This window comes from Ranitomeya variabilis, chromosome 2 (genome assembly GCF_051348905.1).
Source record: "Ranitomeya variabilis isolate aRanVar5 chromosome 2, aRanVar5.hap1, whole genome shotgun sequence".
NCBI lineage: Eukaryota > Metazoa > Chordata > Amphibia > Anura > Dendrobatidae > Ranitomeya > Ranitomeya variabilis.
Genome location: NC_135233.1, coordinates 333786742 through 333811997, shown reverse-complemented (window position 1 = coordinate 333811997; position 25256 = coordinate 333786742). Strand labels below are relative to the sequence as shown.

Genomic DNA, 25256 nt, shown 5'->3' with positions numbered 1-25256 from the left:
AATGTCTGGGAAATGTGAGTCACACAGCTGAGGAGTTGTGGTCAGCTCTGTAGACCGAGTTCCATCAATGGTTGTCTCCACTCAACCTGCAGCCAGGGAAGGCTGTGTGCGACAATGCTGCAAACCTGGGTGCGGCCCTTCGCCGGGGCAATGTCACACACGTGCCTTGTATGGCTCACGTTTTGAACCTGGTTGTCCAGCAATTTTTATCCCACTATCCCGGACTAGATGGGCTTCTGCAGAGGGCACGGTCGCTGTGTGCTCACTTCCGCCGTTCGCATCCCGCAGCTCGACGACTTGCATCTCTACAGAAGTCGTTGGGCCTGCCAGTTCACCGGCTGAAATGCGATGTGCCCACATGGTGGAATTCAACTCTGCACATGTTGCAGCAACTGTGGCAGCACCAACGAGCCCTGGTGCAATACATTATGACGTATAGCCTGGGCCGACAAGATCAAGAGGTGGGGCAAATCACGCTGCAGGAGTGGTCTCAGATCAGGGACCTATGCACCCTTCAGTGCAGTTTTGAAATAGCAACGAAGATGTTTAATGCTGACGATGCCATTATCAGCATGACCAATCTGGTTATTTACATGCTGGAGCACACCTTACACAGTGTCCGGAGTCAGGTGGTGGATTAGTCTGAATGTATTGGGTTCATTTTTTGGCACAACTCCCAATGGGGGTACCACTACGTCTTCTAAGGAAAGTGTTCTGAATGGACCCGCTGCCATTCTACCTAAAGAGATTTATTTTTTTATTTTTTTGTCAAGACGTCTGGGTTTTGGTAGAGTGAGTTTAGATTTTTACTCCAGCCTTTCTTGATTTTAGACATGCCTATATCTGTGTCTCCTCCTCCTTTTACACCTCTTTTCTTTTTGCATGACTATATGTAGTTGTGACTTTTCCATGTGTTTGTTGTGTCTTCTGAGCAGTTTGTCTGCTTTTGGACACCTTTTAAGGTGTTTTCTATGTGTTTTCCATGTGTTTGTATGTGTTTGCCTGCCATTGGTTTCAATGGGGTTCGACGGTGTTCGTCGAACGTTCAACGAACAGTTCGTCAAACACATCCCTGTTCGAAGAACCGAACCCGAACACTAGGGAGGTGGCTCATCTATACTCTTGAGTGCTGTCAGTTACGCTCTTCCACACCAAACTCCCGCAACTATGTCTTTTTCGACCGTGTTTTGTACACTGAGACACAGTCATGTTGGAACAGAAAAGGTATGTTACGTGTACGCCGTTAGGTTCAGACAGGGTTGGGACAGGTCTCATGAATTCTTTGGAACTCTGGGGGAACCATTACTTATGTTGCAGCTTCCTCAGGCACAAGATGGATCCACTCGCTCACGCAGATACAATTGATAGAATCCTCATGAACAGATGAACAGTGTAGTTTAATGTCACAGCACATGCAGTACAAATCAAGTCTCTTAAACACAGGCTTCATAAACAGTACAGCTGCTTCTTAGAGGCACACTGACTAACAGTCTATTTTGATAGCACAGTTCAGCACAGATCAAGACTTTACAAAAGCACAGTAGTACACAGCATTCCTTCTAGCACAGTGTAATGGCGGAGGGAGGGTTTGCTGAGGGAGATTATCTCTGTAGCACAACTTCATCCAGTCTTTATCTTCCTCCTCCTGTTAGACTTCCTCAAATCGCAGCACAGGGAGTTAGTCCAACTCCACTCTGTAAGTGAATCCTGTATCCCTAAGGTTGATTGCCTGAACTTCTGTGAGACAGATCAGAGTCAGCAGAGCGCTGGTGACTTTTCGGCCCTCTGCTCCTCAGCACTCAGTCTCCAGCTCTGTAACGTTACGTGGTCTCCTGTTCATGACTGAGTTGCTGCAATTTATTCCACTTCCAAGTTCTCAGTAATGTCACTCACAGGTGATGGATGAAGATTTAGGAAGGAGGAAATGTCATGAACTGACATGTTACACTGGTGGCTCCTATTACAGGACTGCGCTGGTATCAGTGAGCTCTATACCACCAGCTATACTGTCTTCAACCATCAAACTTCATGTTGGTGGTGGTGGGGGGGCAGATGTTATACACAAGGAGCCCAAGCCGGATGTAATACACAAGGAGCCCAAGATGGATGTTATACCCCAGGGACAATAGGACTAAAGAAAAACCTGAATTCAATAATTCAGACGTCTGTCCCAATACTTTTGCCCACACAGTTTAGATGTAATGAAGAACAATGGAACAGCATGTCAGTACTGCTTGAAATTACTTTATTCAGAGGCACAAACTCACTACCAGTGAATGAATTATTGCACAGGTCAAACAACCTCTGAGGTCCTTTACACCCTTCCTCAAGAACTAGTTGTGATTTCTTTGTGATGTCTAGAATCTTGGTGACTCAGACAAACTTCTCTGTGATGTTTTATTTTCTAGAAACATACAACATGTTGCCAAGCCACAATAACGCTCATGATCTCATTTATCAGGACACCGTTCCTCACTGGAACATGATTGTGAACAATCCACAGAACATAATTTAATTCCCAGAATGTGTGACTGTGTGATCACACCGCTGGAAACGTCCCACACTTTGCCTTCATTGTTGATAACTGGAGAGCGGTTGGCACAATTAATAGGTGACATAGTTATTTCTGCATTGGAACTGATGTGCACAGACAGGAAGTTTAATCGACTTCTCATGCTCATTTTAAAAGCCTATCCAAACACATAGTCAGCGGTGGAAGTCAATCAGAAGAAAGTCACAGGCCGGAAGAGGAACCAGAATCATAGACCAAGGAAAGTGATAAACATCAGGATGCAGAGAGAAACCCATCAAAGGACCATAGTCAGAACATATATCACAACAAGGGGTAGAAATACCAGATATTAGTGGAGACAGCGTTGGTAATCTTGGGAATAAGGAGGGCACAGAGGTAACGCAAAAGCAGGGAGAAGTGATTGCCAAACTCGTCAATTACTTACCAAAAGTGATTAAATGTAACACCCAACTGCCCTATCCAACTAGTCTGAATACTGACAACGGGCAGTGTACACACTGTCAGGATTCTACAGTGTTGCCGGTAAGAGCGGGCAATCACATGACCGCATGTGTAAGATTTGCTCACTTTCGCCCATATTCCGACTATACATGCTCGGCCTTGCCAATGCACTTCTATTGAGAGCACATCATCTAGCTGCCACATGACCTCATGTATGCAAATCATATACATATGGTCACGTGACTGTTCACTCTCACCAGCAATACCGGAGAATCCTGACAGCATGCACACTGTCAGATGCTGGACCTGGGGAGGTAAAGTAATGCCCTATTTGTATTTTTTAAACTAACTGTGGCCCGGGAGGGATACAATTTTTCCAAAGTTGGAAAACCCCTTTAATTACCTATCCTCTTGACATATGTTAATTATGATAATTATTGTCCATTGGCCAACTTCTTTAATGTACTCTCCAATTTTAATGCAGGTTAAAATGCAGCACATGTTTTCTTTGTAAATGTCGTGGAAAGTGGAAAATATAAGCAAGACATGAAAATGAGTTTGGGCACCAGGTTCCTCTGTGTGGTGGCTAAGACTGTAATGTGTGAAGCAGAACTTCAGGTCTTCCATGTTCCCTCCTTACATGGACAACATCAGAGAAATTAAGGTAAGACACCTCCACGTCAATATCAAAAGCTGCCTCCGTACTATGGCCAGATTTTGGAAATCTTTAATAAAATCCATGGATTTATTATAAATTAATGTGCGTGTGTTTTTATATCCCTTTAAAGGGGACTTGTCACCAGGTCAAAGGTGGAGAGTTTTTGCTGCTATTTTATCTTCACTGCTCCCCTGAGTAGTCCGCTTTTTTCATTTCTTTTAAACTCGCCATAAGTTTCCAGAGATAAGGGTAACTCGCCAAGTAATAATACAAATTAGCCTAAAGACACGCCCCTGAGGATCCTGTTAGCCACACCCCTTTAGAAAAAAACCTATAAAGATGAGCCCTAAATAAGCCCATTTCTTTGGATTTCAAAAATAAATAAATCAGATGACTGAGGCGGCAAAGCAGGAGTAAAACAGGGGCAAAAACATCTCTTCGACAAACCCCATAACTTCTTCTTGTAAGACGTAACTTGGCCCACCTGTAGCATTATAGCAGATTTCTGTTTTTCTCATTGTAACAAAACTTTTAGAGACTTTTTTTTAATTCTTAAAAGGCAAAAATACATCATAAGAAACAAATGAAGAATTTTTTTATTTCAATGCACATTATTGACATTTCCAGTCCAGCAGTAAAGAACATGATTGCATGGAGTTTCACTGTATTGTTGCTGCTCACTTGCTCCTTTGTGTGTCCGTGATTCGGTCTGACACGTCCTTCAGTAAGACGCTTTTCACCGCGCACCATAAATTCATATTTACATTATGGCCCTGCTGATAAGTAATTTACAATGTACACATTCTTCCGTAACAATTACTTCCAGTGTATCTTACACAGTAAAGCACAAACGTCAACCGGAACCATGTAGGCAGAAGTAGATTGAACAAGTTTTTATAAGAATTCAGAAACTGACGAGATTCCTGAGACACGAGGCCCCCTGTGTCTTACGCCTCACAAGTTTAATTCTTTTATTACATTCCTTGGTAAAAAAAAAAAAAAAATTACCATAAAAATTCGATAAAATGGCTTTCATCATGTCATCGCTGGATGCTATTTCTCATTTTTAGCCTGAATTTGAGGATTATCGTTGGGAGACTGAATTACAAACACAAAATTCAATGTGATGAAACGTAAAATTGTTTAAAGGATGTGGACACTTTTCGGGACATGTTTTCTCTTAAATTCATGTATTTTGGATTAAAAAAAATTATATTTTTTATCTTCTAATGCTACAGAGCGAGTTTTCCGAGAATTAGTCAGTGAGCTTCTTGTGTTAGAGAAATTGTATCTTTTTTATCTGTCCTTTTCGGAACGCCTCTTAGAAAATTTACAATGACAAAATTCAGCTCAACTTTGATGTGGTTTGTGGTCATCAAGACAGATAAAAGAATTACAAAAATCTCCCACCAGAAGGCACTCACTGATGGATTCTCAGATAACTCATTTTGACTGTGCAACACAAAGGCTATAGAAATCAAACAGTGCAAATGCCAAAATTAACTTTTAGCCCCCCACAACATGAATTTAAGTAAAAATTTAATTTTATGCATCCTGAAAGTAATTCTTTTTTTTCTTTGGACACCATTTAAAAAAAAAAAAAAATCTAAATAGGTTCACAATTCTGTGCTGGTTAATTTATTGATATATCTTTATAGTAATCTAAGCTTTTTTCTGATAAGGTCTGTAGGGACTTCGAACATATTTTACCTGCAGTCACCACTAGAGGGAGATAACTGCATACTATGTATATCTTGGATTCAATACTAACACAGTATGCAGCAGCTCCCTCTAGTGGTGACTATAAACAGCCAGAATGTTATGCTTTCAATTGATGTCTGTGCAGTGCATTTGGAGTTCTGTATCAGAAAAAAAACAGAGCTCTGACTGCTATAAAAACCATTAAAAGAAATGAAAACAACACATGCCGTAACGGAGAACCCCAAACACAATTGCTTGGAGGTTAATTATAAAATCTTTAAAATCATTTTGTTTTCACATCCCTCTTGTAAGTAGTCTCAGAACCTGCCAGAACATCAGCCATTTATTACTACCTTAGATGAAGGACTGATATATATTTTACATTTCACTAAGTTCTACAAAACATTAGTCAAAATTGCAAGGAGAACATGAATCCAAATAAAAAAGCTAATTCTAAGTCAGTAGTGCCCATCATCGCCAAAAAATTCAGGGCATGCTTATACATCGTACAGACAGTACACTTACGAAATTGATTGTGCCAAGCACATTAAAGGAGTTGTCTGGTGTAAGAAAGTTTGCCATATTGATTGGTGGGGGTCTGACTGCTGGGGCGGCAATGCGTATGCTCAACCTCTGATCCATTCTTTCCCCTTTGGGATTGGTTTGGCTCTTTCGAATAGCCCCATAGAGAATGAATGGAGCGGCGGTTGAGCATACGCATTGCCGCTCCATTTTAGGTGAAGCTGCTTCCGTCAGGTATAACATACCCTGTTCTGTCACTCAATACTTGTCCCAGCAGACAGCCCTCCACCAAACAGTAAGATATCACCTAACCCATGGATAGGTGCCACTTGTTTTCACCGGAAAACCCCTTTAAGTGTATTGCCAAACATACCAGAACCATCAAGGCCTTCATACTAATATGGAGCCTCCACAGTAGACTCTCAATACTCATTTATTGTGGGACGTAAAGAGTCCATTACTCCACTAACCAACTGTTCACAATCTATTACCATTATTTTTCACCTGTTACATCTCTGGACAGCTTTCTACAACCCATTATTGATCTGGAAAATGATAATCAGCCTTCGGGATAAAAAAGAAAGATCATATTTGGAATCAAAAAGTAATCTTATCTAGAAACTACTGATCTAACCAGATCCATGATCAAATCATTCTACTATCATTACTTATCGAAGTAGAATTGAATCATCTGGAACCCATTACTTACTGGAACACATCGAGAACAATGACCTGGATACAGTTCTTTAAAATCCATTGTCTGTTTAGTCATATAATTTCTAGTGATGAGTGAATGTGCTGGGATAAGGTGTTTTCTGTCTGCTCGGGTGCTAACCGAGGGTCTTCGGCGTGCTCGAAAAATATGTTCGAGTTCCTGTTTGTTAGACAATCCTTGCATGTGTTGGGGCTGTCGAACAGCCTGGAGACATGCAGCCGCGGGGATTGGAACATACTATTCGGTTAGCGCCAGAGCATGGTTGGGTTACACCTTATCCAAGTACAATCACTCATCAATAAAAATTTCACATCCAGAACCCATCACTCATCTGGATGTATCGTAATCAACCAACTAGAACCAACCATCTCCTTGGATGCTCCATAATCGGCCATGTAGAACTATTCATCCAGTCATCCCGAATTTCTGGCCACATCATATGGAGCCATCCTTACACCTGTGCCTACATATATGCGACATAATCTGGAATATGGCAGCCGCTGCTTATCTGGACTCAGCACTGCCAGCCATCAAGGAATCTTGATTTTCTTTGACACTTAGGTGCCATACTGCTACTAAATTATGAATTATTTTGTAGGATCGCCAAAGTCCTGGTAATTATCCTACGGATGAATTTGATTATGCTTAAACAATAAGAGAAAAGATTTCCCAAACTTTCGAGGCATTGTAGGTCATTGTGGCTGGGTTTGTAGATAATCCTGTACATCATGAAAACATAAATTACAACATATTGTACATCATTTGCCCAAAACGTTCGCAACAAGTCTTATAAACAAAATTCCCTTCTGAGGCCGGACAGATATAAAGTTTTGATAGATACAGTACATACAATGCTGGAACTGATTTTCTACGCCAGGATAGTCCTGGGCATTCTAAATATCAACTGGATTCTTTATTACTGGTCTAGAAAAAGTTGGCGCCTCAACTAGTACACATCCTGATTATTCTATCCCCATGTACAATAATTACAATGAATGCAAAGGCATCTGCAAAGGCAACTGATAAACTTTGTTGGTTTCAAGTGTATACGAAGCTTGAAATCTTCTGGAATAAATTTTCCCCTAATTTTTTATTTATTTATTAATTTTTTTTTTACATTTTTCATTATATTATATTGTACAGTTCTGCTAGTTTTCTAGGACCGTGAAACCTACTACCGCCATTTTTCCACATTTCCTATGTAATCGGAGGATGAGTTGTCCATCTCCATTTTATGATTAGTGTGCTTGGCCCGTAAGATTTTACGTTGCTCCTGGCGCTTCCGCCGCGCTTCCTGGTGTTCTTTCTGTCTCATAAATTGGTATCTTTGTAAGAAAAGGTCTTTTGCATATTCGTATAATTCCATATCTAGAAAATTCAAGGTCTCTATGCGCTTTTGCGTCTGATCGTCTATTTCGACACTTGAAGCTCTCGTGCTGTTGAACTGAGTGAAGGGAGAAATGAAATTCATGTTGAACGTCTTTTCGAACAGATACTGCGTCTTCCTCTGGAACTCCGTCAGACCAAAGAAAGCCATACGCTTTAGGTTCTCCTTGGCGCTGTCAAGGAGAACTTTGTTCCGTTGGTCCTCCTGCATCACCGATAGGTTATAGCATCCAACCAAGCTCAGATCTGCCAACATGCGGACTTGTCTGTTGTTGGCCAAGTTGTAAGGGCAATCCATGAACTCTTTCAAAGAGCATCCGGACCAGTCATCACCAGTATAGCAGCTGGGCAGCTCATCGTTTGTTGGAGATCTTCCGTCACACACATGTAGAGAGGCTTTCCAAGTCGCTCCTCTCTGGACATGTCTCCATTCACTTAGGTATCGGGAAACAGGATCACGCAGGATAGTTATGTAGTAGAAGTTCCTGAAAAGAAATATAGAAGACAAAACACATTTTTAGAACAAAAAATAAACTAGATGTTATAATAATACTCATCAAAGAGGAAATCAAATGAACAAATAGATATTTAAAGGGAATCTGTCAGCAAGATTTTGCTATGTAATCTGACAGCAGCATGATAGAGACAGAGCTTCTGATTCCAGCGATATATTACTTAGTGTGTACACGTTGCGATAGAATCCAAGTTTTCTCTGCTGCAGATCAAGCAGAGCTCTGAATGCTAAGCCTAATATAACCCCGCCCACACCACTGATTGGCAGCTTTCTGTGTATACTGTATATTACCAGGAAGCTGCTAGTCAGTGGTGGAGGCAGTGTGGGACCAGAAGGCACAAGACATCTAGTCATCTCCTGCTAATAAAACACTGATTTTACTGGAACAGCAAAACACAGTCTGGTAAATGACACATTCTTGTTATCGGGGTCTCTTCCCCTACATTATGAGGCTCTCAAATTATGTAGCAAAAATCTGGTGACAGATTCTCTTTAAGAATCGGATAGTACAATTATTTTATTAATAGGATTAGTATTTGTTGCCCTCTCATGATTCTGGAATCTTCTGCTATAGGTAAAGGAGAACGTCTGAAGTTTCAAAAATCAGAACTCTTTTTCACCTAAATATGTGTAAAGGCAGATGAGTGGCAAAGATACTACCGGAACCAGATCTCAATATTTGATTGTCCACCAGTGCCTCATACGCCCTGATGACTACCAGCACCCAACAAGATTGACTTCAGCTGTCCGGATGACCCGATCTCTAGATTATGGCTTCAACTCTTGTGTGTAGCAGAAACTCCCTAGTCGGGGCAGCTCAGACTTTTTGCACTGAATACAGATGATCATTTCCCATCATTAGGATTTATTTCCAAAATTAGATTTGTCTATGTTAGTTTTAGAAAGAAAACATATATATTACAGTATGATGACCATTACGATGGGATAGCGAGTTATTTTGCAGTTTGTGCTTAGATAGTAGCATATTTAGTAGCAGGTCTGCTGTGTTCATTGGGCAGAATTACACCTCTACCCTGTATGTACCATCAATCAATCACATTTTGTTCTGCTTGTAACACATGCATGGTTTATAACTAGGGATGGGCGGACCCATTTTAGTTCGGGTTCTGGTACATGATCCGAACTTTATCCAAAGTTTGAATTGGGAACCAGAACTGTACTCGAACTGGAACCAGAACTCGAACCTCATTGAAAACAATGGGGACCCAAACTTTTGAATAGGAAAATCTCTCTCTCCCCACCATTGCATTGCATTGGACTACCAGGAGAAGTCCGTGTTCGGACACTAACTGTCTGGTACTAACCCCAAACGTTTAAGTTTGGGTTTGCTCATCTGTTTTTATAAGCCGTTGCCTTCTAATGTCAATCTGTCATCAGATCAGAGATGATTGAATCGATTTCCTGGACCTTGGTCCAGCATCCACGTCAGTCCCAAAGAATTGATGACCAAAGATGAGTGATTCAATTCACTGGACCCTGGTCCAGCGACCACATCAGTTGTTCGGGGGCTCCAAATGTGAGTCCTATAAACCATCTCTACCTGCTGGAATCCCCAGCATCTCTTCTCATTATCAGCCCAATTATATTGTTTCGCCAGGTAAACACATCAGCAGAGGCTCCAGGGAATCTTAGAGGCAGGAGACGTTTCGCAGGCTCCCATCCAGCAGCCACGGACGGACCACTGATGCGGTTGCTGGATTAGGGTCCGGTGAATTGATTCACTCATCTCTAGCCATCAGTCCATTTTTTTTTGTTTCGACAAATGTGGCATGGGTTACTGTACAACTCTTGTCATCTACTAGACATCCTTCAAAATGGGAAATGCCTATTTAGTCATGGTCAACTGTCTCATGAGAATCCCAAAAGATCCTCTGGTAGGTCGAGGCCCTTACATAGAGATGCGCATGAAGATCCAAAAAATAAGAAAGCTTGTAGTGTGAACAGACTCTTAGCCATTTCCACCACTGGTGTTTTCCTCCTAGCAAGCTCATCTTTCATGTAGCAAGCTAAGCAGAGAGCGCTCGGGTGTTTCCTAATGATTACTTTGTGGTGTCTACAAACCGCATTTTCCTGCTCATATCTTGGAAGCACTTACGTCTAATCAGTGTGTTTATACATGCCCATAACAATAATTAGCTATATTAGAATTTATGTCCACGCTGCCAAAATATTCCTTAGCATAATTCAGCATACGTCTCGGCCTATACCACAGCCGGAGCAATGAATAATTAAAAGTGACAGCACAAATAGACAAGGTGGCTAAACGGCGCCGTATTCATGTCTCATAATCTATTTTTATAGATTGCTAGACTGACGTGATTTCAAAGCAAATTAAAATTCATGGTCATATTTTCAGAGCTTATTATAGATTCAGGTAGCAATGGGGTTTAATAATCAGTGTAATATAGTTATCTGTAGAACATACAGAGAAAATCAATTTTTTTTTCCGAAAGAAAAATGTAATATAGTGACTGGAGTTTAATTATGGTAATGTCCTGTATATTACAGCATGTGTTGTCAGAAGTGAATTTAATCTAACAAAGGGAAATAATTGGGTTTGAAAAATTGGAGAGCGCAGTTCAGATTTCTGACCACTAGATGTCCCCGGTGTACTCTGGATTAAGTCCCTGCTTTCCAGCCCTATGCAGCACAATATTGAGTGGCGCTTTGTGCACAATAAGCACATTCAGTTTTTATTAGGAATGCTAGATAGGTTTAGCAAGATATAACTGGAACACCACACCATGAACGTCTAACGGCATTAGTAAGATTCCTCGCATCATTAATCTTTTAACAATGCAACCCTACCCCAAAGCATCCAACCTACACATACCATAAGAAGGCATTATCTATTAAAAGGGCAACTAAGGGGGTATAAATCTTTAACCGAGACAACCCTTGTACAATCTTAATCGCAGCATTATCAAACCAAGAGAGATTCCATGCCAAATGGTTATCTGATGCTTTTACGACCATTAATGGACATTTATCTGCACTGACCAAATTACATATAAACCCCCCTTATCCCCCCACCCGCCGCCTTCATTATTCCTTAGTGTGTACAGTTTAAATGAAAATGCAATAGCAACTTATAATGTAATGGTTCTGCATCATGTCACTATGATTCAACCTTAACATTCATAAGGCGCTTTTTGCTCCAGCTGGCAAACACATGGTTAATAAGAAATGTAGTGGCCCCCATTGTGATATGCGAATGATACAGTGGAAAAATGGTTCCTATTATATTATTTCTTGCAAATACTAATTTCATTGTTTTTTTTATAAGGGGTAACGTTTCTCCTTGTGGAGAATGACATACCTAAATCAGATCTCATGTCCCATGCCGCCATTATGACTCGATTCTTCTCCTAAATAATGTGCAATTAAAAGCTTCCTTGTGATGATGGAACATCCTATCTATAAGCACAAGAAACTTTTCAGTGGTGCCACTGTCTGTGAGTTTTCGGTGGAGACAGGAAAATTTTCAACCCTTCTGGAAGTCCAAGAGGTATCCACCTTTTTTGGGGTGTTTCACGGACGTTATAAGAGAGTTGGCAAGTATGGTGTAGGAATCTTGTCATGGTGTTTATCTGTTTAGGGGTAGTGGGCTGCACCCATAATTTATTAGGGTCGGGTCTGGGCTTCACATATACAGTCATGTCCAAAAGTGTTGACCCCCTTGAAATTGTTCCAGAAAATAAAGTATTTCTCCCAGAAAATTATTAGAATTACACATGTTTTGTTATACACATATTTATTTCTTTTGTGTGTATTTAAACAACACAAAAAAAGAGAAAAAAGGCAAATTGGACATAATTTGACACAAAACCACAAAATGGGGTAAACCTTTCCAAAATTGTAGGTAAACAACTTTGTTTCAAGCATGTGATGCTTGTTCCAACTCACCTGTGGCAAGTAACAGGTGTGGGCAATATGAGAATCACACCTGAAACCAGATACAAGAGGGGAGAAGTTGACTCAAGTTGACTGTATATATATTTTTGGGCTGCTAGGAAGAAGGTTATATTGAGTTATTCTTGATTCAAATACTTTAGATGGGGGTTATCCCATACACATTGGTGGGGAACGTGTAAAGAAATGATGTAAAACATGTAACAGATATTCAAGAGAATGTCATAAATATCGAGAATTCTGATAGAAAGCGATACCGGATTTTTTTTGGGGGGGATATTGCCAAATTTCCTTCCCACTGGAGAGCTAAACCATCGTCCATGGTCCAGGCTGCAGTTCTTTACAGATTACCGCATACTATAAAATTTTCAGATCCATATTACGTTTTACTCTATAGGATCATAATTATATTTCTCCATTAAAAAAAACAAGAGTTTTTCCTCCTGTGATCTAATCCCTATCATTCCTTCTGTAATTGCAGAAACTAATACTAATAATTCTTAACCCATTGGGCATGAAACCCTAGAGATCGGCTGCGTTCTGCAATAATAATGATTTCTTAGTTCTCAAATCCCATCCGTCTTCCTAAAATCCCCACTAGATGTCACATCACCGCTGTGAATCAAGTACAAATGAACCCATTATATTAATTTTTTGCAATATAATGTTTGCTCGTAAGCTTTCCCGGCACTGCCTCACACAGTATATGATCTATTATCCTAAGGCACAAACACATTATAGCGAGGGCAGCGAGAAGATGGAGTCTCATTATGGCAGATGATATAATACTTTTTGTGCCCATCGTTGATTTGTGCACATGAATACAGCACGGAACGAGTCGTGTGAATATACGATTCCCATAGAATCTATAATCAATAGGAAAAGAGAACAAAAGTCTGGACTGGCCATGAGAAGGGACCTTGACTATACACAATGGGTCTGGTTGTCGTGTTCACTTCTATAGTTTTGTGTGAATCCTATTATTGTTTCTGTGCTTCCATTGTATGTGGGAACAAATGTCATCACTGTGATTCTTAAAGGAAATTAAAAAAAAAAAACGTTTGATATCTCTCCCAGACTGATATCTCCTCATCTTGTATGATTCTGAAGGAACAGTCAGGATCTGTACATATGGTGCAGGTTTGGTAGTAACACTTCATCGAAAGTTCAAGTTAAAATTGGCTATATTCATGTTTGATTGAACTCTATAAAAACTCTTCCTTACTGTGGAAAGGAATACAGGACTTATAAGATTATACTCATCTCCAAGATCCTATCCCAATATGTAATAAGTGTAATAATAATAATATTGTCAAATACCTGTCATGATCCAGACCGTTTTTTGAGTCCTATTTTCCTTTTTTCCCTGTCTGGTCATGTCAAGAGTTAACCTTTCTCAGCCTCTGTTTGGGTTCAGGTTGGCTATTTATCGCCGCTGCTTCCTGCAGTTATAGTTTTTGCCTAGTGCTGCTGTAGCTGACTGATTTGCCCTGCTGCTTTTGCTGTCTGAACCGGTGTCTCTGTTTTCCCCTATTCCCGTCTTGACTCTGTGTTTCCCTTCAGTGTGCCGAATCCCTGGTTTTGACTTGGCTTGTATCCTGACCTGCTTCTGTCTTTTGTCATCTGGCTTATCTACTTCTGACCGTTACTGATCCCCTGGCTTGTCTCTGACCATGAGTTTGCTTATTCCTTTGGTATTGCGCTACAGTTTAGAATCTGACCCGACTTGTTTGACTATTCTGCTACTTCTCGTGGTAGCCTCACTGCTGCACTGCAGGTCAGCTCTGTTTAGGTGCAGTCCTGCTTCCACTCTAATACCATCTAGTGGAGCCTGCACCTACCTGTATTGCAGCAGCTTGACAATACCTTTGATAAGAAATGAAGTATAGTTCTTCTGATTCGCTATGTCACTTACCCAATGTGCAGGACATTGCAGTAGCTTAGGTATCCATGGTGATGGATCACAAACTGACTAACTGTCACTGTATGAGTTGTCGTAACCATGAATATCTAATCAACTGCAGTATCCTGCACACGGGGTAAGAGAGAGTGAATCAGAAGAACTATAATACATTTCTAATCGGAGGTATTTGCTAATATTATTTTTATTACACCTATTTCATATTGGGATAGGATCTTGGAGATGGGAATACCCCTTTAAAATGGACCTATCGCTTTTGAGAAAAACATAAAAAATGACAGTAGATGACATTCTGAGACATATAATTTCCCTCAACATCATAGGTAGGTAGGTGTTACTACACTTTAGCAGAGTGAGCTCAGTCTGGTGAGGTTCTCTTCTCTGGGAGGTGAATCTATACAGCATCTGAACGGTAAATGAAGGTTTGTTCACAGAGATCTATCAGGATTTTGCCCGTTTCGCATTGATCCATAGAATACAATGGAAAAGTCAATTGACCTATTTTTCATCCTAATGCTCATTGGGTCATCTAAGTGCAAACCAAGTGAAAATGTATCTAACCTCCATCCACAAGCCTCAACTTTACTACATACAGGGGGGAAAATAAGTATTTGATACACTGACAATTTTGCAAATTTTCCTACCTACAAAGAATGGAGAGAGCAGTCAATTTTATCGTTGGTACACTTCACCTATGAGACAGAATTTAAAAATAAGGCCAGAAAATCACATTGTATGATTCTTACATAGTTAAATTGCATTTTATTGCACAAAATAAGTATTTTATCACCTACCAACCAGCAAGAATTCTGTCTCTCACAGACCTGTTGTTTTTTCTTTAAAAAGACCTCCTATACTGCACTGATTACCTGTATTAACCCCTTCCCGACCTGTGACATAGCGTATGCGTCATGAAAGTCGGTGCCAATCCGACCTGTGACGCATATGCTGTGTCACAGAATGATCGCGTCCCTGCAGATCGGGTGAAAGGGTTAACTCCCATTTTACCCGATCTGCAGAGACAGGGGGAGTGGTGCTTCAGCCCAGGGGGGGGTGGCTTCACCCCCCCGTGGCTACGATCGCTCTGATTGGCTGTTGAAAGTGAAACTGCCAATCAGAGCGATTTGTAATATTTCACCTAAAAAACTGGTGAAATATTACAATCCAGCCATGGCCGATGCTGCAATATCATCGGCCATGGCTGGAAATACTGAAGTGACCCCCCCACACCCACCGATCGCCCCCCCAGTCCTCCGTTATGGGGTCCGGTCCGCTCCGTCCGCCTGCCGGCTCCCCCGTCCTCCTGTCCGCTCCCTCCTTGTTTGGATTCACCCCCCCTGTGGTCCGATTACCCCCCCGTGCTCCGATCCACCCCCCCCCCACCCCTTCATACTTACCGATCCTCCCGGTGTCCGTACGTCTCCTCGCTGGGCGCCGCCATCTTCCAAAATGGCGGGCGCATGCTCAGTGCGCCCGCCGAATCTGCCAGCCGGCAGATTCCTTACAAGTACATTTTGATCGCTGTGGTAGGTTCTATCACAGCGATCAAAATAAAAAAAATAATAAATAACCCCCCCCCCCTTTATCACCCCCATAGGTAGGGACAATAATAAAATAAAGAAAATAATTTTTTTTTTTTTTTTCGTTTTCCACTAGGGTTAGGGTTAGAACTAGGGGTAGGGTTAGGGTTAGGGGTAGGGTTAGGGTTACGGGTAGGGTTAGGGGTAGGGTTAGGGTTATGGCATGTGCACACAGTGCGGATTTGGCTGCGGATCCGCAGCGGATTGGCCGCGGATCCGCAGCGGATTGGCCGCGGATCCGCAGCGGATTTGGCTGCGGATCCGCAGCGGATTGGCCGCTGCGAATTCGTAGCAGTTTTCCATCAGGTTTACAGTACCATGTACACCTATGGAAAACCAAATCCACTGTGCCCATGGTGCGGAAAATTCCGTGCAGAAACGCTGCGTTGTATTTTCCGCAGCATGTCAATTCTTTGTGCGGATTCCGCAGCGTTTTACACCTGTTCCTCAATAGGAATCCGCAGGTGAAATCCGCACAAAAAAACACTGGAAATCTGCTGTAAATCTGCAGGTAAAACGCAGTGCCTTTTACCTGCAGATTGTTCAAAAATCGTGCGGAAAAATCTCACACGAATCCGCACCGTGGGCTCATAGCCTTAGGGTTAGGGTTGGAATTAGAGTTAGGGTTGGAAATAGGGCTAGGGTTGGAAATAGGGTTAAGATTAGGCTTGTGGTTAGGGTTACGGATAGGGTTAGGGGTGTGTTGGGGTTGCAGTTGTGGTTAGGGTTGGGATTAGGGTTAGGGTTGGGATTAGGATTAGGGTTAGGGTTGGAATTAGGGTAACGGGTGTGTTGCGGTTAGGGTTGTGGTTAGGGGTGTGTTGGGGTTAGGGTTGTGATTAGGGTTATGGCTACAGTTGGGATTAGGATTAGGGGTGTGTTGGGGTTAGTGTTGAAGTTAGAATTGAGGGGTTTCCACTGTTTAGGCACATCAGGGGTCTCCAAACGCAACATGGCGCCACCATTGATTCCAGCCAATCTTGCGTTCAAAAAGTCAAATGGTGCTCCCTCCCTTCCAAGCCCCAACGTGCGCCCAAACAGTGGTTTACCCCCACATTTGGGGTACCAGCGTACTCAGGACAAACTGGGCAACAACTGTTGGGGTCCAATTTCTCCTGTTACCCTTGCAAAAATAAAAAATTACTTGCTAAAACATAATTTTTGAGGAAAGAACAATTATTTTTTATTTTCACGGCTCTGCGTTATAAACTTCTGTGAAGCACTTGGGGGTTGAAAGTGCTCACCACACATCTAGATAAGTTCCTTCGGGGGTCTAGTTTCCAAAATGGGGTCACTTGTGGGGTGTTTCTACTGTTTAGGCACATCAGGGGCTCTGCAAATGCAATGTGATGCCCGCAGACCATTCCATCAAAGTCTGCATTTCAAATGTCACTACTTCCCTTCCGAGCCCTGACATGCGCCCAAACAGTGGTTTACCCCCACATATGGGGTACCAGCACACTCACAACAAACTGGGCAACAAATATTGGGGTCCAATTTCTCCTGTTACCCTTGTGAAAATAAAAAATTGCTTGCTAAAACATCTTTTTTGAGGAAAGAAAAATGATTTTTTATTTTCACGGCTCTGCGTTGTAAACTTCTGTGAAGCACTTGGGGGTTGAACATGCTCATCACACATCTAGATAAGTTCCTTGGGGGGTCTAGTTTCCAAAATGGGGTCACTTGTGGGGTGTTTCTACTGTTTAGGCACATCAGGGGCTCTGCAAATGCAATGTGACGCCCGCAGACCATTCCATCAAAGTCTGCATTTCAAATGCCACTACTTCCCTTCCGAGCTCCGGCATATGCCCAAACAGTGGTCTACCCCCACATATGGGGTATCAGCGTACTCACAACAAACTGGGCAACAAATATTGGGGTCCAATTTCTCCTGTTACCCTTGTGAAAATAAAAAATTGCTTGCTAAAACATCTTTTTTGAGGAAAGAAAAATGATTTTTTATTTTCACGGCTCTGCGTTGTAAACTTCTGTGAAGCACTTGGGGGTTGAACGTGCTCATCACACATCTAGATAAGTTCCTTGGGGGGTCTAGTTTCCAAAATGGGGTCACTTGTGGGGTGTTTCTACTGTTTAGGCACATCAGGGGCTCTGCAAATGCAATGTGACGCCCGCAGACCATTCCATCAAAGTCTGTATTTCAAATGCCACTACTTCCCTTCCGAGCCCCGGCATATGCCCAAACAGTGGTCTACCCCCACATATGGGGTATCAGCGTACTCACAACAAAATGGGCAACAAATATTGGGGTCCAATTTCTCCTGTTACCCTTGTGAAAATAAAAAATTGCTTGCTAAAACATCTTTTTTGAGGAAAGAAAAATGATTTTTTATTTTCACGGCTCTGCGTTGTAAACTTCTGTGAAGCACTTGGGGGTTGAACGTGCTCACCACACATCTAGATAAGTTCCTTGGGGGGTCTAGTTTCCAAAATGGGGTCAATTGTGGGGGGTTTCTACTGTTTAGGCATATCAGGGGCTCTGCAAACGTAACATGATGCCCGCAGACCATTCCATCAAAGTCTGCATTCCAAAACGTCACTACTTCCCTTCCGAGCCCCGGCATATGCCCAAACAGTGGTTTACCCCCACATATGGGGTATCAGCGTACTCAGGAGAAACTGCACAACAACTTTTGGGGTCCAATTTCTCCTGTTACTCTTGCAAAAATAAAAAATTCTGGGCTAAAAAATATTTTTGAGGAAAGGAAACACATTTATTATTTTCACGGCTCTGCGTTATAAACTTCTGTGAAGCACTTGGGGGTTCAAAGTGCTCACCACACATCTAGATAAGTTCCCTTGGGGGTCTAGTTTCCAAAGTGGAGTCACTTGTGGGGAGTTCCTACTGTTTAGGCACATCAGGGGCTCTGCAAACGCAACCTGACGCCCGCAGAGCATTCCATCAAAGTCTGCATTTCAAAATGTCACTACTTCCCTTACGAACCCCGACGTGTGCCAAAACAGTGGTTTACCCCCACATATGGGGTATCAGCATACTCAGGAGAAACTGGACAACACATTTTGGGGTCCAATTTCTCCTGTTACCCTTGGGAAAATAAAAAATTGTGGGCTAAAAAATCATTTTTGAGAAAAGAAAAATTATTTTTTATTTTCATGGCTCTGCGTTATAAACTTCTGTGAAGCACTTGGGGGTTCAAAGTGCTCACCACACATCTAGATTAGTTCCTTGGGAGGTCTAGTTTCCAAAATGGGGTCACTTGTGCGGGAGCTCCAATGTTTAGGCACACAGGGGCTCTCCAAACGCGACATGGTGTCCGCTAATGATTGGAGCTAATTTTCCATTCAAAAAGCCAAATGGCGCTCCTTCCCTTCCGAGCCCTGCCGTGCGCCCAAACAGTGGTTTACCCCCACATATGGGGTATCATCGTACTCAGGACAAACTGGACAACAACATTTGGGGTCCAATTTCTCCTATTACCCTTGGGAAAATAAAAAATTCTGGGCTAAAAATCATTTTTGAGGAAAGAAAAATTATTTTTTATTTTCATGGCTCTGCGTTATAAACTTCTGTGAAGCACCTTGGGGTTATAAGTGCTCACTATGCATCTAGATAAGTTCCTTGGGGGGTCTAGTTTCCAAAATGGGGTCACTTGTAGGGGAGCTCCAATGTTTAGGCACACAGGCGCTCTCCAAACGCGACATGGTGTCCGCTAACTATTGGAGCTAATTTTCCATTCAAAAAGTCAAATGGCACGCCTCCCCTTCCGAGCCTTGCCGTGCACCCAAACAGTGGTTTACCCCCACATATGAGGTATCGGCGTACTCAGGAGAAATTGACCAACAAATTTTAGGATCCATTTTATCCTGTTGCCCATGTGAAAATGAAAGAATTGAGGCTAAAAGAAATTTTGTGTGAAAAATAAGTACTTTTTCATTTTTGCGGATCAATTTGTGAAGTACCTGGGAGTTTAAAGTGCTCACTATGCCTCTAGATAAGTTCCTTGGGGGGTCTAGTTTCCAAAATGGGGTCACTTGTGGAGGAGCTCCAATGTTTAGGCACACAGGGTCTTTCCAAACGCGACATGGTGTCCGCTAACGATGGAGATAATTTTTCATTCAAAAAGTCAAATGGCGCTCCTTCCCTTTCGAGCCTTACCATGTGCCCAAACAGTGGTTTACCCCCACATGTGAGGTATTGGTGTACTCAGGAGAAATTGTCCAACAAATTTTAGGATCCATTTTATCCTGTTGCCCATGTGAAAATGAAAAAATTGAGGCTAAAATAATTTTTTTGTGAAAAAAAAGTACTTTTTCATTTTTACGGAACAATTTGTGAAGCACCTGGGGGTTTAAAGTGCTCACTATGCTTCTAGATAAGTTCCTTTGGGGGTCTAGTTTCCAAAATGGGGTCACTTGTGGGGGAGCTGCAATGTTTAGGCACACGGGGGCTCTCCAAACGCGACATGGTGTCCGCTAAAGATTGGAGCCAATTTTTCATTCAAAAAGTCAAATGGCGCTTCTTCCCTTCCGAGCCCTGCCGTGCGCCCAAACAGTGGTTTACCCCCACATATGAGGTATCAGCGTACTCAGGACAAATTGGACAACAACGTCCATGGTCCAGTTTCTCCTTTTACCCTTGGAAAAATAAAAAAATTGTTGCTAAAAGATCATTTTTGTGACTAAAAAGTTAAATGTTCATTTTTTATTTCCATGTTGCTTCTGCTGCTGTGAAACACCTGAAGGGTTAATAAACTTCTTGAATGTGGTTTTGAGCACCTTGAGGGGTGCAGTTTTTAGAATGGTGTCACTTTTGGGTATTTTCAGCCATATAGAACCCTCAAACTGACTTCAAATGTGAGGTGGTCCCTAAAAAAAATGGTTTTGTAAATTTTGTTGTAAAAATGAGAAATCACTGGTCAAATTTTAACCCTTATAACTTCCTAGCAAAAAAAAAATTTGTTTCCAAAATTGTGCTGATGTAAAGTAGACATGTGGGAAATGTTATTTATTAACTATTTTGTGTCACATAACTCTCTGGTTTAACAGAATAAAAATTCAAAATGTGAAAATTGCGAAATTTTCTAAATTTTCACCAAATTTCCGTTTTTTTTCACAAATAAACTCAGAAATTATCGACCTAAATTTACCACTAACATGAAGCCCAATATGTCACGAAAAAACAATCTCAGAATCGCTAGGATCCGTTGAAGCGTTCCGGAGTTATTACCTCATAAAGGGACACTGGTCAGAATTGCAAAAAACGGCAAGGTCATTAAGGCCAAAATAGGCTGGGTCATGAAGGGGTTAATTGCACCTGTTTGAACTCATTACCTGTATAAGACACCTGTCCACACACTCAATCAATCACACTCCAACCTCTCCACTATGGCCAAGACCAAAGAGCTGTCTAAGGACACCAGAGACAAAATTATCCCACAAAAAACAAGCTTTTATATGGTTACAGTGATGTAAACATAATGATAGGCTTCTGAAACGTGCAGATATAAATTGAAAAACATTTTTGCAAGAATCCGGACAAAACGAGGTTGTGTTCTTTTGAACTTTAATAGCAGCCATATAAATCAGCCGACCACCACAAATAATGACAGTGGTCTTAGTGCCGCCGCTGACTATCATCATTAAGATTCTTCATTTGTTCTTTCCTTTCTGCCGTTGCTTTACAATATCTCTGTCTCTATGGCTTCAACTGTTGAAATCCATAAACACAAGAAGACATTTATTGAAAAGGGCTGGAAAGAATATACCAGCTCCCTAAAATAAAAATGAGTCAAGTTACCAATATAGGAACCCGGGTGACATGATCCCTCCAGCAATCGATCTTCTGTAGAACAGCATTGAGTGCTTTGGAATATGGATACTTAATCCTGAAATAGCAATTTGGATTGGAAATGCTCTCAGTGAAGAACAAGCATGCCGGCCTGGCGGAATATTTACTTACAGCCTCATAGAATATAACTAGTGGTTGCATTTCTGGAATCAATAAGGGGAGTTTCTGTGCCGAGCGAAGCATCACTTACTGCACTCCGATAAATGAAAAGTCACACTAAACACATGATTCTCCACGAGCAGCAGTGATAGTTATGTCAAACATTTAACAGGCATCCATAGCTACTGCATTGCCTACTAAGACCATTGAAATCACAAAGAATTTCTTCAATTCAAATTATGCAAAAATTGGCGTTTAAAGGGCAAATTTCAAATGTAAGGAACCTGTCACTCAATTCATGCTGCCCAAAACTCAGCCACCGTGAATCAGATCATAGCTACCAGGTATGTTTTTTCTGCAATGCTCCAACCAGAGAAAACATGGTTTGAACATCCGAATGGGGACCATAGACAATGACAAGACTAATGGCCAGATTCTCCCCACACCGCTCTGGGTGATTACCAGGTATTTTCCATAGGAACGGGAGAAGCTGGCCGCGGACGGCACCAGGCTAGTCTCATCTCTGCTTATGGTCACCGACCGGCTCTTCAAAACTATATTTTCTCTGAAACAGTAGTATGTATCATGCAAAAACATACCTGGTCTTAGAATCAGGAACCAGGAACCTCACTTATCAACAATCTGGAACTTTTGTAAAGTTTAGCCACACTTCAAATAACTGAATGTAAATTGTAAAGATGTGGAGATTCTTGGTAAATAGAGAGATCAAAGTTGGTGCCACCAATTGAGCAAAACTCTGTTTTGGGATCTTATGATATTTTTAAGGTGGGAAATTTCCACAATTATGTATGAACCCATGAAATTAATTAATGTGATGATGATCATGTATAATTACAAATTATTTCTCATGCTATACATAATGGAGTATGATGACTAAAGTACGGTAGTTACCTTCATAATGAAGATAGAAAGTGATGAAGCCAAGAATAAACCTTGGCCAAAGAACCTGCAGCTTCATCCTCCCTCTCTTTCATATGCTCAATTTTCTGTTCTATGCGATAATTTTTCTGTTACAGAGGAGGTTTGTGAATATTACAGAAAGCCTGAAGGAACGAGCTATGCAATATTACTGGAAGGTCCAAAAGTTAACACTTTCCCCTAATAAGGTATAGTAGAAAATTTCATATATGCAAATCAAATATCTTCTTATGAGAGGAAAGAAGAAGACTGGACCTCAAGAGTCACCTACTGAATGTAGCAATCCTAAAAGTCAATATAGACCCTTTTAACGAGCCTTGTCACATGACTTAGGATAAGAAGCCAAACCAGAAACTCCAGACATGTGTTTCAAGGTGTTTGCCCTCATCGGCGCAAAACTCCCGATAGAGTTCTGGTCTTCTTCCCTGAAAAAGCTATTTTCATATTTAAATAACCAGGGAAGCTTTACATAACCTATAAGTCTCCTTACACCATCTTAGCACTCTACACAATGAAAAACTATACCCCATAAAGTTTCATGTATGACAAATTTGTCGATCCAGAGTTCAGAGTTCCAGTCTTCTTCATCTCTGAAAAAGCTACTTTCATATTTAAATAACCAGGGAAGCTTTACATAACCTATAAGTCTCCTTACACCACCTTAGCACTCTACACAATGAGAAACTATACCCCATAAAGTTTCATGTATGACAGATTTGGCGATCCAATAAAGAACGAATACAGTGACGGCACGCCTGCCATTCCTATACTCTCGGGAGTCACTGATGTGGATAGGTGAGGACATTTAATGTTGGGATTGACCCTATAATATATTGAGTAAATGTATGCCTTCTTCTTCTTAGGTTCCACACCTCCTCACATTGGAAAGAAATATTATTCCAGTACATGGTGGCAACAAACGTCATCCATCGCTACATTCATCTTGTCCATAACTCAAGTACATTTCTTTTGTCATACACAATGTTGCCATCACATGAAATTAATTATGATGCTATTGTTATTGCTTGAGGATATACAATGAGTCAGAAAAGGAAGAAAAATACATTAATGGCGCTGCTTACCACATTGCTAATGGAAGTCGCCATCCGACATTACTTTTTCAAGGAAAATATTCCACCCCCTTGATCTCGGCTTTCCCATCTTTTTAATTGATTTCGCTTAGCTTGTTTGTATTGCCTGATTAGCATTTATTAAACAACCTGCTTGCTATTATTAGAGATTTGTGAAAAGCAATTTGTGCCCTCCTTGCAACATCGTGGAGGTGATAGGGGTATTTGCTTTTTTTTTCTTGTGTTTCTGTCTACACGTACGTTTTTTTATGCCTCAATTTTCAGGTTGTAGATGTGTTAATTACCCACAGCCACCTACTTGTAAACTGCTGATGCTTTTTCTAGCGAGGATTATAATCATTCAGCTGAAAAGAACTAATGACTCCTAGGTTAATAATTACTTAGTTGATGCCATTTATTCCACTGAATGGCAGATAAATCAATCAGGTACCGGTGCCGAAGATTAATATGCGAGTACATTTTGGTCACTGGACCAGTGACGTTAAGACGTATAATGTTATATGATAGTGACATTGACGTATGAAATAAGCGGTAAACGATTTACGTCCCATATTATTTGTCAAGAATAATAGTAGACGCTGGAAGAGAATTATAGACATGTTATTAATGTATGCAATAGGTTACAATCAGAAGCTAGTATGGATGTGTATTAATTGCGGTACCAAAGATAAAATTAGACATTTGGAGTCATCCCCGCTGTGGGGTTCTGTTAGCAGTTCAGTGTGAACGCACCACTGAAGGTCACAGGTTTAATCTACTTGTATAGTAGGTTTTATTTATTCGGTTGCCTGAATGGGCTATGGACGGAGCTCACAACAGCTATACTGACAACCACCGATGTCCTCAAGAATGGAGCTAACCAACCATCATCAATATCATACAGACTTAAAAATAAACGGAAGACTCCGACCTCCATGGTGGGTTTTCCTTTAAATCAGGTATAATGGTGGTCCAGCGGCAGCTGTGGAGACTGGCGTTTGGCCCATGCTGCTTTCACAGTTGCATACATGTTGTGCAAATGTGTGCAAGAATACACCTGCTACCATGTGAACATTGGAGAACCCTCAGCACAGAGAGAACTGAACCAACTATGGTGAAGGGACTCTGAGGCTGGAGGTTAAAAGGGTTGGCACTATTGTAAAGGAACTAAGATTTAAACTGTTATGGGGTATTAAGCATGGCACTGATAAAGCGGTTGTCCACTACTCAGACATCCCCTTCTCAATCCTCATGTTTCCACCTTATAAAATAACACAGAATGGTAGGTAACCTCTATAATGGGTTCTTGATTTTAGAGAAGGATCTCATAGGTTGCATCTGCAGAGAAGGTGCTGACCGGTAGAGCGAGTTAAGGAAAAAACATCAAGCAAGCTGAGGCAGGACAAGAAACAAGTCA

General features: G+C 41.4%; 1 protein-coding gene and 1 long non-coding RNA gene across 2 annotated transcripts in view; one reads left to right on the top strand and one right to left on the bottom strand.

Moving 5' to 3' along the window:
- The first annotated feature begins 3337 nt into the window (after positions 1–3337).
- On the top strand, positions 3338–23978 carry LOC143805740 (uncharacterized). The gene is made up of 3 exons (XR_013221312.1): positions 3338–3638; positions 22868–22957; positions 23633–23978. It is a non-coding gene; the product is annotated as an uncharacterized LOC143805740 (long non-coding RNA).
- Positions 5235–25256, bottom strand: part of HS6ST2 (heparan sulfate 6-O-sulfotransferase 2) — a 430038-nt gene continuing 410016 nt past the window's right edge. The window contains exon 2 of the mRNA XM_077285351.1: positions 5235–8441. Within this exon, the coding sequence (XP_077141466.1) occupies positions 7745–8441 (697 nt within the window). The 3' untranslated portion in view covers positions 5235–7744. The remainder of the gene's footprint in view (positions 8442–25256) is intronic.